General features: G+C 36.8%; 1 protein-coding gene across 3 annotated transcripts in view; it reads left to right on the forward strand.

Moving 5' to 3' along the window:
* Nucleotides 1–13,766, forward strand: part of LOC137065097 (ankyrin repeat domain-containing protein SOWAHA) — a 179,935-nt gene that overhangs the window by 84,891 nt on the left and 81,278 nt on the right. For all 3 annotated transcript variants that reach the window (XM_067436662.1, XM_067436663.1, XM_067436664.1), the window contains one exon: nucleotides 4,611–4,733. In XM_067436662.1, the coding sequence (XP_067292763.1) occupies nucleotides 4,611–4,733 (123 nt within the window). The remainder of the gene's footprint in view (nucleotides 1–4,610; nucleotides 4,734–13,766) is intronic.

Here is a 13,766-nt window from a genome sequence, read left to right on the forward strand (position 1 = left end):
GTACATATTAAGGATCCCAGCGATTGCCTCACAGTCGGCCTTATGTTGACAATCACATATTTTTCTGTGGTGTTGAGTTCATGTACTGAACTCTGAACTATGGCAAGGTTAATTCAATTTTTCATTCTAGGGCACCTTTAGCTAAACAAAAAGTTGGTTTAGGGTTTAGTTACCCTTTAAGCATGAGAATCCAACTTTTTAACCATGTGAATAAGTCTGAATGCATGAAATAGCATTATACCCCCCTTTAAATGATCCTGTGATGCCCGGCAATGCTTTAGCACACACCATTTTGATGTGACACTTTAGATTGTGTGGTATCTGTCTTTAATTAGCAGCTTGTGTTATCTGGCATTGCTAGCAAACAAATGAATAGAGCTCACGTCAGTGTTTTCTCGTCTGGAGACGCAGCTGAAGTTTAAGAGTCAAGGTCACGCAGACCCCTCGCCTTCATCTGTCAGCTCCTTTTGATCTGCAGACGCTTTCCTCCGTCTTTCTGCACGCTCTGCCTTTAACACGGGGTCAGAGGTCACAGTGGGGCAAGGCCGCAGGATCCTAGCCACTGCCAAAAATGTCCCTTTCCGTCTTTGTTTGTTTCTAATATAACCCCGTGAAGTATTTGTTTTTTTAGGGTTCGGATCTATATTCCTTTGGCTTTTATCAGATACATATGCCAATATCCACGCTCGGCCCCCTGCTCTAATCAACTCAGTTGCCATGTTGAATTAATGTTTTGAGCAGAAATGCAATAATGTCAGGACCTTCACGGTGGGGGTTTCAATTTGTCATATCATAAACAGGTGCTAAACAGGAGGATTAGTGGTGTTGAGATCCACGGTCTTCCCTCAGATTCTGTTATCTGGGTATTGGATCCCTGACGCGTCGTGTCAGATTGAACAACGGGACCCTTGTGCTGGCCACGGGCGTCAGCAGGGCCCCAGACTTGGTCACAGGTCATTGATCAGTGTGACAAGAAACTCTGTCTGGTTCTGTTTAGAGGGAGGCTGCCTGGAACCGACCTTAGATTAGAAATGTAGAGAGGTCAACACTGAAGGAGCTGAAGGCAGTATTATAACTGACTTTCATAGAGCGGGAATGGACGTTTAAAAGGAGAGTGTACCACTTATATTGCAGACCAGCCTGGTCTCATTGTTAATACGTGGGTATTAATATGTATCTTTACTTGTTTTTTTCCTTATGCCTTTTTGAAGTATTTTTGTATGTTGTGCAGTTTGCAAATGCCTGTATTATCAATACTATAGGAAGAATCTTTTTTGCGTCTTTTTCAACATCTCGCACATGACACAATTCTACGTGGTGCTTATAGTAAAAGAAGTTTAACATTTAAAGGAACAATTTGTAAGAAAGGTATTTCAATAATCATAAAATGGCCCTGATATGTCACTAGACATTAAGAAATCATGTTCATTTCGAATACTTATATCACTGACGACAGTAGTCCGGCCAGGATATTGTCTTTTAAAAGTTGCTGTTGCAGCTCAAACGATGTTGATGTTGACATGTTGTGTTTTGGCCTGAAGCTCCGCCCTCCACCTATCGACCAATCACGAAGTCAGTTGTGTTTTGGCATCCGGGTTGCCAGATCTGCTTTAGTTACCAGAGCTGTAAATAAATAACTAGCGTAACTATGCTCAAGTCTGAAAATGTTCTAACACATCTGAAATGACTGAATTTGAATAAAGTTTGTGAGACACAATTTTCCAAAGACAAAATATTGCAAATCGCGTTCTAATCGCAATACAAATGCTTTACAATGGGTGCAAATGCGATCAGAGCTCGATGTTTTCTGTTCGACCGTCAGTCTGAGATGTTTCAGTCAGTCTGAGATGCTGTTAGGTTTTCCAAATTTTGCAAAAATGTTGACAGAGTGTAAGTGGACACCAGATATTATCATATTTATTTTACAACAACGACAAAAGTCATCAGAAGCCGCTGCGACATCTTCCTCGAAATCACAAACAGAGAATTGCTGTCTCAGATGTTTCTCCGTCGCTCTGCATACGCCATCGTCCGTTGGTGACGCCCCTTTGGAAATGTTTTGTCTATGAAGCTTTGCCAGACCATAACTCAGCTAATATTGAGAATGGTCTGGTTTTAACCAGGCTGATTATATAGATATTTCTATAATTTCTCTTTTACCATTTTCTAGATAAATGTATGATCCCTATTTTCAAACCTAAGCGCACCCATTTTATGCAGAATATAAAAAGAATCGTACGTAATGGACAGAGATGTGTAGGAAAATGACAATTTATTAATAATATAGCATGACAAAGTATTTGAAAACATCAAAGTATTCATAACATTCATAACATCAAACATTTAAGGCATTTCTCTTTTATAAAGATCGTTTTTAAGGCTTAACCTCTCCTGGGTGCCACTGTCGTACGAGGACATTATATGTGAGTGAATTTCTCTGACAACATCTGGGTCTGGATGTCCTGTAAAGAGCACATTCAGTGCTTTTCACAGATACTAGTTTCACCAGGAGAACAACTTCCCATTGCTCTTTAAAAATGACTGAATGATCACATTTAGCACTCTTATGGAAATATGATATTTTGTAATATTTAGTTAAATCTGTAAATCTGATGTTTTTTATAAATTAACATCTCAGGAAAATGTTATGTGGTTTCTAATCAAAAGATGACTTTTGATGATACATGTCCGCTGTAGAGAACACCAGGACGTAAATAGTGTTTATCAGGCATTTTGGGAGACACAACAAGTGAATATGGAAAGAAATTACATATCAATATTCATATAAAATATTAGATACCATTATGAAAAACTATTGTTCCATTATTACACTTCTTTTTTCATTACATGTTGCCCGAAGAACACATTAATATGCAAATTTGAGGGGGCGTATAGGTACATTGCACTGAATGGGAAAAAACACTTATGGCCATTTTACACACACACACATTACATAAAGTAAAATGATATATCAATTAATTCTGTTATATCTTTTGTAACGTAGTTGAGAATCATCTTTAAACAAAGTTTGGTTAAACAATTAATAAGAGCTATAAATTGATTGGTGAATGAAAAAAAAAAATCCCATTGTTTTTGCCTATACATGTCATTTCATATTTTTTTGAAACAACTGAGCCCTGGTGTCCACTTATGAGGAACATAAATAAAAATAAAAAAACATTTTTTCCTCAGTCTTAGGTGTATAAAGATGGAGTACAGACCCCTACTGAAACTTATTTTCCTAAAAGTGTAGAAAGCTATGGTTATAGTAGGGGAGAACCGGGGGGAAAGTAACGCGGGACGAAAGTAACAAAGCGATTTTCTCAGAGCCCTGACTACATTTGCATTCCAAGCTATGACAGCACATTCAGCATGCAACCCTTGATGGATCTGCCAAAAATCATGTGATTTCGTCGTCTTTTCCCACGGCTGAGTCCGAAATATAGTTTTCGAGTACGGAAAGTAAATTATTGAAGCGGTACTTTTTTTTCTAATTACAAGTTGTGTTTCTCGTTTCATGTGTCACAGTAATGCTCACTCTACAGATTATTTATTGCTGTTACACATCGTGAAGGTCTGTCTTTTCAGAGTTTTTCAGTATAAAAGTAAATCCTGTTTAAATGTCAGGACTTCCTGTTGGGACGAAAGTAACACTTGTTACTTATGTCCCACTTTTATATATATATAATGCATATTATGCTAATTTGATTTTCATATTGTTCATATTGTTGAAGAAAAAAATTATCAAATATATCGAAATTGCACAAAAAAATATACTAAACCTACAAGTTTGTACTGTCAGGTTATATTTGAAACATTTGATTAAACTTAAAATGTAAAATGAAAATGTAATTTAATATATTTTTTGCAAAGATAAATTAGCTACAAAATATGTTTGCAGTTACATATTAACAAGGTCATAGTCAGGTATGTTTAATAAAAACAAGTGTAACACAAAACAATCTAGCTTATATTGTTGTGTTACTTTCGTCCCACCCGATGGGGTCAAAAGTAACAATCTTCATCTTATGTTCAAAGTGATATTATACTGTAGTCGTTCTGTATTTGTACAAAATACCACCTGCTATTGATAGACCACACTTGTGAGATATTGACCAGAGCAAATGTATATCTCTGTCTAAAATATTTTCTTATAAAAGTGCGTTTTTCAGAAAAATGGTACTTTCGCCCCTGCTCTCCCCTATGAGTCGAACAACATTTCTGACTTGTTGTTTACTTTTATTGTTCCCTTGGGGAAATTTTGTACAGTACATTTGAAACAGTAATATGTATATATATATATATATATATATATATATATATATATATATATATATATATATATATATATATATATATATATATATATATATATATATATATATTCCCCCTAAAAAACACTGGTATTCTAAATCTGCGACCTGATGGCATAGTCTCTGATTAAACAGAGGATGCCTGTTGTCTAATATCATTTTCATGGCTTTAGTTAGACATCTTGTTTGATATATTTGTTCTTAGCCTTGCCCATGGTGTATGTGTCTTTTTTATCGGTTGTTAAAAATAACAGGTGAACTCATATTCTCTTCTCAGTGTTTATGTCTTGTTTGCAGTCCCTGTTCCATCGGGTACAGATGGACCCCATTGAGAGGGAGTGGCTGCGGTGTGCGGCGCTGGGAAACGCTACGACCCTGTACCTGCTTCTGCAACAGGACCCCACACTCGTCTCTAAAAAGGTGAGACCAAATGTTTCCATAATGTACCTAAAATGATGAGGATTTAAAATTCTGTGTATGGTGCCAGAATTACCATTTCCTGATGGCCAGATATTTGTGTAGCAACTGGAGGGTAGCAGCGGTTGTGCTTCCTCTATTGTAAGGGTCAAGCTAATTAGGATGAGGATTACGTTACTGCACAGAACCAGAGAGTGTCTCTTTTGAAGATTTAGGGCAGGATGAAAAGACTCAGACAGGAACGGATTGTTGTTTGACCAGGAGCGTTTTGCTGCCTGATAGTGTTAGAGGAACAGAGCGGGTCTTCTTTAAAGGTGAAGAGAAAAGAAAAGAAAACACACTGACGACTTCCAGATATTGTTTGTCCCCTGGATGCATGCGCAGCCTGTATTGGCTTAACTTCAGAAGCCTTTGGCCCCAAGGCTGTGTATTCTGCCACTTACACACACTTCCGAAACAAGGGAGATGGCTGGACACAGAAAACGGAGAAGGGGGAAACGAAGGAAGGTGGTAGACTTGTGTCTGGTTGTAAATCATCACATATGTGCCTGGCAGCAGCAGCGGGTCGCGGCTCTACGGGAGGGAGGCCCAAAGCAGCAGCTCTTATTAAATTTCTATGAAGTTTAGTGAATTTACGCGGTGGAGAGGATGACAGGGAACGGCTGGCACTGCTAGATGCTTGCAGCGTTGCTGTAGAGCGACTGACAAGAACACTTACCACCTCCGTAGCTACTGCTAATGCTAATAGATTCTTATTTTACTCTGCTTTTACCAGATATTAATGAAGCATTCTCAGAAAACGCTGCTATTTGTGACCCGAAATTTTATATGGAAAAAATAAATTACATTATTTCAATACTGTTAAAAAAGTTTGTATAGTTTAATAATTAATGGTCAGCTCTCTTAGTATCACTCAGTTTGAATAAATCAAAAAGATAGTTATTTTCAACCCTTTTATATTTAAATGTTCAAGGTTGAAGATATCTAATTACCACCTTAGGGAACAATTATCACTGCATTGCTTAACCACTGTTTATGTTTTTGATACAAGTATTTATGTCATTCTCAAAAAAAGAAAAAACGTCTAACTTCTAAGTCTAGGGCGTGGTTTCACAGACAGGGCTTAGATTAAGCCAGGATCAGGTCGTAGTTCATTCAGGGTGTAGCTTTTATAAACATGCCTTAGAACAAATATTACTAGTGTGCATCTTGATTCAAAACTATGGCACGGCCATGTTTTAAGATATGCCAGTGTAAAATGCTTATAGTTAAAACAGCTCAAACATGCATTTTAATCTATGACTAGGCTTAAATCTTATCTGTGAAACCAGCAGTTACTTCCCTAAACCTAAGTCTAATTATCATAACCCTAAGTCTTACTCTTCTAACTGTATCCTAACTTAAACTCTGTTTAATCATCATATTTTAACTGTAGGTGCACTTTAATTTGTTTTAACATTCTCACATGTAAGTTTAAAACGAATTCCTAATTGAGATTTGAGTTTAAAGTTATGGAGCAACAGGATTATTAGATAAACCTAGATTTAATCTAGATTTAAGATTAAGCCTTGTTGGTGTAACCCACCCTGAGTCTAACTATCCTAACTGTAAGTCTAACTATTCTAACCCTAAGTCTAACTATTATAACCCCATGTCTAACTATCCTAACTATACGTCTAACTGTCCTAACTGTAAGTCTCACTATCCTAAGTCTAAGTCTCATTATCCTAACCCTAATTCTAACTATCCTAACTCTAAATCTAACTATCCTAACCCTAAGTCTAACTATCCTAACTGTAAGTCTAATTATCATAACCCTAAGTCAAACTATCCTAACTTAGTCTCACTATACGTACTAACTGTAAGTCTCACTATCCTAACCCTAAGTCTTACTCTCCTAACCCTAAGTCAAACTATCCTAACTGTAAGTCTCACTATCCTAACTGGAAGTCTATCTATCCTAACTAGTGCTGCAACGACGCGTCGACGTCATCGATGACGTCGACTACGGAAATACGTCGACGTTCGTGAAATGCGTCGACGCGTCGTGTCAGACGTTCATCTCGCGTAATGTTGGCTTCTGCTCCTGGTTCTATCACAAAAACCTAGACCGCGAATATCAAAAGTATGGGAATACTTTAAACAGAGGCCAAACAGTGTTTCCCGAACATAGACTAATTTGTGGCGGACCGCCACATAATCAATAACGGCCGCCACATTCGTCATTCATTCATTTTTACGCTATTTAAAAGACGCACGCATATTCGTTTAGCTGCATTTCCTTAAAGTTCTCTCTCCGCCCTTTTGCGCGTCTCTTACTCACTCACACACACACACACTCGTTGCATTCGACCGTAAAACAAGTTTTATTGCATTTTGGAGCATTTAGTATGACATAGCTTTTAAAACCAGAGCAGTTGAATAACAGAGTTGCGACACGCCTTCATCACGCGGTCACGGCGCTCATATAATTCTAAACAAACCAGCGCGGTGTCAATCAATACAGACCAGTGTTTCCCAACCGGGATCCCGAGCAAAAGTTGCGGGGACGCACTTACACTTCGGTTCATCTCACACCTGATGAAGCATCTTTAATATGGGTTGTAACTTGAAAATAATGCTGTATGTTTCTGTCGATGGATACACGTGCTGACTCCTCAGGTATACACTACAACAACAGCGATAATAAAAGAAAAACGTGGGCAAAACGGTCTCTCTTTGTAAACTTTATAAAACGCATGCGAGTGCTGCTGTACGTCCGAATATGAGCAGTCATTTTCACCGTCATCACCCGCGTGTAGCCAGGAGACGCGAATGAGAAGATCTGTCTTTGTGCACTCGTCCCAAAGCGCGCAGATATTGAGTTATCTTTCAAATCCTGTGCTTAAACGGACAAACTCACAAAAAGTATGTCAAAATGTCATAGCCTACTCTATGCCTTAAGTGAACTTACAGAAAATACCACGACTACCCGTGGGTCTTAAAGGGGCAGTAGGCTTCACTGCTGTCTGTTAATGTCAAACAAAAGATAGACATCACTCACTGCTCTTGATTGAATAGCTTTTGTAAGTTTAATAAGGATTATTTTTTTAATTTTAAACAGTTAAATGTGTGGTTATTTTACTTTTGATTACTTCATTCCATTTCTCTACCTAAAAACTAATGTTAGACCCACCTGAAAAACATTGTTTATTTTATTCTCATCTGCTCAATAGTATGTATTTGTGCTGCTGCTTCTATTTAAGTTATCGGTTCTTATTTTCATTTGACAGTAGTCCTTTTTCCCCTGAACATAGCAAATACCGAACTGTACTGAAACATGAACCTAAAACTGTGATACAAAGCGAACTGTGAGCAGTCTGTACTGTTACACCTCTAGCGTAACTTATGCGAGGGGGTGCCACAGAATTGTGAAAAATTTCAAAGGGTAAAAAAATTAATCGTTAGATTAGTCGACTAATCGAAAAAATAATCGTTAGATTAGTCGACAGAAAAAATAATCGTTAGTTGCAGCTCTAATCCTAACCCTAATTCTAACTATCTTAATCTTAAATCTAACTATCCTAACCCTAAGTCTTACTCTCCTAACCCTAAGTCAAATTGTCCTAACTGTAAGTCTCACTATCCTAACTGTAAGTCTAATTAACCTAACCCTAATTCTAACTATCTTAATCTTAAATCTAACTATGCTAACCCTAAGTCCTACTATCCTAACAGTAAGTCTCAGTATCCTAGCCCTAAGTCTAACTCTCCTAACCCTAACTCAAACTATCCTAACTGTAAGTCTAACTATCCTAACTGTAAGTCTCATTTTCGTACCCCTAAGTCTAACTATGCTAACCCTAAGACTAACTATCCCAACTGTAAGTCTCACTATCCTAACTGTAAGTCTAACTATCCTAACCCTAAGACTAACTATCCTAACCCTAAGTCTAACTATCCTAACTCTAATTCTAACTATCCTAACTCTAAGTCTAACTATCCTAACCCTAAGTCTAACTATGCTAACCCTAAGACTAACTATCCTAACCCTAAGTCTAACTATCCTAACTCTAATTCTAACTATCCTAACTGTAAGTCTCACTATCCTAACCCTAAGTCTAACTATCCTAACCCTAAGTCTAACTATCCTAACTCTAAGTCTAACTATCCTAACCCTAAGTCTAACTATCCTAACCCTAAGTTTAACTTGAAAGCACTATATCATTTCAACTCTGTTACAATATGTTTCGAAATTATCTACTTATAATTTGAATAGATAAATCAGTAGAGAATCATGGCCCACAAATGGCAATTTTTTTTCTGCAAATTAAAATTTTAAAATTAAAATTAAATTTTTCACAAAAGCTGTTTTTAAAATTGTGTTTTTAAAACATAGTTACCATTACTTTTCCTCAAGATATCAAAAAAAAAATAAAAAAAATAAAATCAAACATTGTCTATTGTTCTATCCACTAGTTTTGAAAGTCAAACGGATTTCACAATCTTTAGATGCATCTACTATATTTCTTAGTTAGGGTGGATCTGGTCCAATGGGATTCTGTTTCACTTCAGTGAAAGTTTGTGGACCTGCTCCCACTGGAGAGGACACTTTAAATCATGTGTCCACGAGCATGCTAGCACTGATAACAGCAAAATGTTCTTTTGTGTAAGTGATGCTAACTTAGACAACAACAGGACATTTCCAAAGAGCACGCAAGGTTTTCTTCTGTACCCAACAATACATTTTTTCAAACAAGGAACCGGTTCAAATGCATCTTCATTGTCTTTAAAGATAAGATGAGACATTCTCATCAGATTGGACTTCAGATGTGGCAGTCAAAGATGGACATTTTTAGTGGACCTTTTTGCTCATCCAGTCCCCCCAGGTCAACAGTAATGGCCAATGCTCTTAACCAAGATCAGATAAAAGAGATAGTGTTGATGGGATAGACAGCATCTTATGTGGCCATCACGATTGAGAGACAAAAACTCATAGGAAAGGTTAATCTCAGGCCCTTATCAATCAATTACATTTGGCTTTGTGGAATTAATGGCATGGCTAGAATTGCTTGGCAGAATTGAAAAGGGTTTGTGGGCTGAACTTGGCATTGGTGTCTCTAGGGGAAATGAAGCTCTTTGTGTTTGAAGCATTCGGGCCAAATGGTTCTAACCCCTCTCATAGACGCAGATACAGAGCAAGATAGCAGCTTTTCAAATTAATTAGTGCCTCCTCATTCTCAATCAAACGGTTACCTTGAGTCCCTTGTGAATCTTTGCAAAATCGCAGACCCATTGAATTGCAATGTGTGACTTTGTGTGGTACACCCTTTGACCATGTTTGATTTATGCGTCCGTTATGTCTACAATCTCATTACATTCATTTTCTACTTCGTTTCATGTCTGCAGGACTTTGTTACTGTAAGTACACAACTCTACCTATATCCCTTCATTCTATCCCTTTCGCTTCTACTTCACGCCACTAGGAAGAAGTCATGCAAAGCCATTCATCGGTTTATTCCTCTTTCCATGTCATTTTTAGTTTTAATTGTGTATTCTGTTGTCTGGAATTATGATCAAGATTGTTTCAGGAAGATCATCAACTGTAATGTGAGGCTGAAATAAAAATAGAAAAACTTCCAACTTAACTACTATTTTCAGCAGTGTGACAGTAATTGTTTTCAAAGCTCTTCCAGTAAAAAGTAGTGAGTTAACGTGACTAAATTGTATTGAAAATGCAGTTTTAAGGCCATGTGAATGCTTAAAGGCTAAAATTCCCATCCACATATGCCCACATATTTCAAATTTTCAGCTCCAATTAAAGAGATAGACCCCAAAGTGAAAATGTTGTCATTACTTACCCTCATGTTGTTCCAAACCTGTATGAAAAAAATATTTTTTAAAATAATGTTTGTAATCACACAGTTGATGACACCCGTTGACTTGTAGGAAAATACTAATGGTATTTTCTAGAATAAAATCATAGAATACATCAACTGTCATGGTTAAAAACATAATTTAAATTATTTATTTTTGTTCGTCAGAAGAAGGTTTAGAACAACATGCGGGTAAGTAATGACTAAATAAAATTTTGGGGTGAACTATCCCTTTAATTTCATTCTCACTGGTTAACTACTATAGTTGGATGCATCGTTGAATAAATATACTAGCTATTCACGACGGTTTCCCAAAACCATATGTGACCCTTGACCACAAAACCAGTCGTAAGGGTAAATGTGTTACTTTATGAAACTGAGATTTATACATCATCTGATCAGTCATCTGATACACATCAAGCTGGATAAATAAGCTTTCCATAGATGCATGGTTTGTTCGGATCGGACAATATTTGGTCGAGATACAACTATTTGAAAATCTGGAATCTGAGGGTGCAAAAAATCCAAATGTTAATAAAATAAACCTTTAAATTTGTCCAAATTAAGTCCTTAGCAATGCATATTGCTACTAATAATACATTATATATATATATATATATATATATATATATATATATATATATATATATATATATATATATATATATATATATATATATATATATATATATATATACACACACACACACACATACACATACATACGGGTCGGAAATTTACAAAATATCTTAATGGAACATTTAATATCATAATGATTTTTGGCATATAAAAAAAAAGAAAATCATTATTTTAACCAAAATATAAATTGCCACAAATACACCCATGTGACTTATGACTGGGTTTGTGGTCCAGGGTCACATATAACAATATTGTCACCAATTTGTCATTCAACCATGTCTCTTGACAAACTAAAAGATGTAAATGACATTTGTACATAGACATAGATTGTACTGAATGTGTTATTTTGCTTAATATAAATATATGTTAAAGCCTACGTGTCATGCAAACAAGAAACTGCATCTAAACTCAGGTCAAGAGCTCTCATTCCACTTTGCGATGCTGTTTGTGAATATTCGTATGAACTATGGTTACGGGAAACACAGACTCTGCTGATAACTATGAAACTTGGCTAACAATGCTTTTGAGAAACACACCCCTGAAAAAAGAAATTAAAAAAAGTATTTTACGAAGGTGCAATTTAGTTTTAGTATGAATTCATACAATGTTAAAACCAACACATTCTCACTCCCAACTCGTCACAAATTGACGCTTGGTCAGGAACCCTCACCGTCACATTTTAATGTAGAGTAGCACTTTAGCGTAATGTTTCGATGTGCAGGGTACCCCATTAATTTGTTACCGTCATGGTGCAATTATATATTTGGTAATGATTTTGCCATTGACATGTTGGAGGGTGATTCTCAATAATTTTATTGACATTTATTTTTTTTATTTATGCTATTTACACTTTTTTGAACAAGTAACCCAACACTACCCTTAAACCTACACATTTGTGTATTATATGATATAAAACACAGGATATAACAGACAAATATGACTGCAGGCACAATTTATTCAGTAAGGGTTAGGTTGAGGGGTCCTGACCGAACGTCAATATGTGCAAGTTGGGAGTGAGAATGATATGATTTGTGATAAAATAAATACGAATAGCATTTTATGAATTCATAGGAACTTGCCACTAAATTGCCAAAATGTGTCATAGTTACAAATTGTCATGCAACTGTGTTTAAAATAGTTCATTTAAATGAATCAGATTTAAAAAAAAAAAAAAACATTTCATTGTCATTGATCCCTGTGTGGAATTTGATATCTTCTTCTTTGGGGTGTGTGTGGATGAACGATATGTGAATGGTATGTACGAGTAGAGATGCCCACTGGTCAGTTGCGTCCATCGCAATGCTGTTGTTTACTAGAATATGACACCAGGGAAATCAGATTTGCAAACAATAACATCCAAGGGCTTGCTAATCTTCTTAAGAGAAGTTAATGAAGGGGGGTGGAGATGAGAAGGGGGTGTCCGTGGCCAGATTGGACACTGATCTTGGGGTGATCGAATAACAAGGGAGGATGAGACCAGGATCTGGGGATTAAGCTGAGGAGATCCCAGAGGAATCAAATGAGAGTTTAGCCTTTAGACTCACAATTTCTCAGCTTAGAGCCAACCACCCCCAAAACTTCAAAAAAAGGCGAGGCTTTGAAATGGGAGTAGGTGTCCATAATCCCCTCTGTGGATGTTAATCTATGTACCTAGATTTGGTCCTTCCCTTACCCTGAGCTTCACAACAATGCTCCTCTCCTCGTGGGCTGCTTTACTTTAGCCCTGTGATGTGTTGATGAAGGTAGAATGGATTAGTCGAGTAGCTGTTCTCTTTAGAGTAGTTCTTTCATTAGATCTCATTAGCTCACTTGACTAGAATGTAAAGGAAACTTGCTTAGAGTCTATTGTACAGTATTTCATTAGCATCAGAACAATGTTTGATCCATGTTGTCTTCAATCCCTTCAATGACCTCACTGGATTTCCAGGGGGTAAGTATGCTCTCCAAGAATGTTTTTTGGTTATATCAAGTTTATTAGAGGTGCTTGCTAAGGCAATCATTCTGACCTGAGTTATATTTAGGGACCACAATATCACAGACTTTTGGGTGGGCTCTTTTGACCAACTGCACAGAATACTCTAGCAATCACATGGCAACATGCTAAAGACCACATGGAACACCTTAGTAACCACAAAGAGACCACCCGCAACACCCTAACACAGGGTCAAACTTTTGAGAAAAATGGACTCCCAAATAAGATGGTCGATTTGCTAAGAAATTCCATTCCTGCAATATAAAGGATCAGTGTTGGGGGAAAACTACTTAAAAAATGCATTTCAATATTGTGTTTCTCCCTTAAAAAGTAACTAACTCCGATACTTAGTTACTTTTTAAGAAAAGTAATGTGTTACGTTACTTTTGCTTAATTTGTTTTCTCCTGGGCTGGGCTTATAGCCAAGAGGGACGTCCAAATGGACACTTTTACAATAGAGGGCACAGCTCAAACAAACCTCTCAGCTTCTGCTTTTCTGGAATGGGATGCAAGAGAAAAAAAAATAGGTTATTTTTGCTTATGGTTTAACTGAATCATTGAAGGTCAGCA

Source organism: Pseudorasbora parva, chromosome 25 (assembly GCF_024679245.1).
Source record: "Pseudorasbora parva isolate DD20220531a chromosome 25, ASM2467924v1, whole genome shotgun sequence".
Lineage (NCBI taxonomy): Eukaryota > Metazoa > Chordata > Actinopteri > Cypriniformes > Gobionidae > Pseudorasbora > Pseudorasbora parva.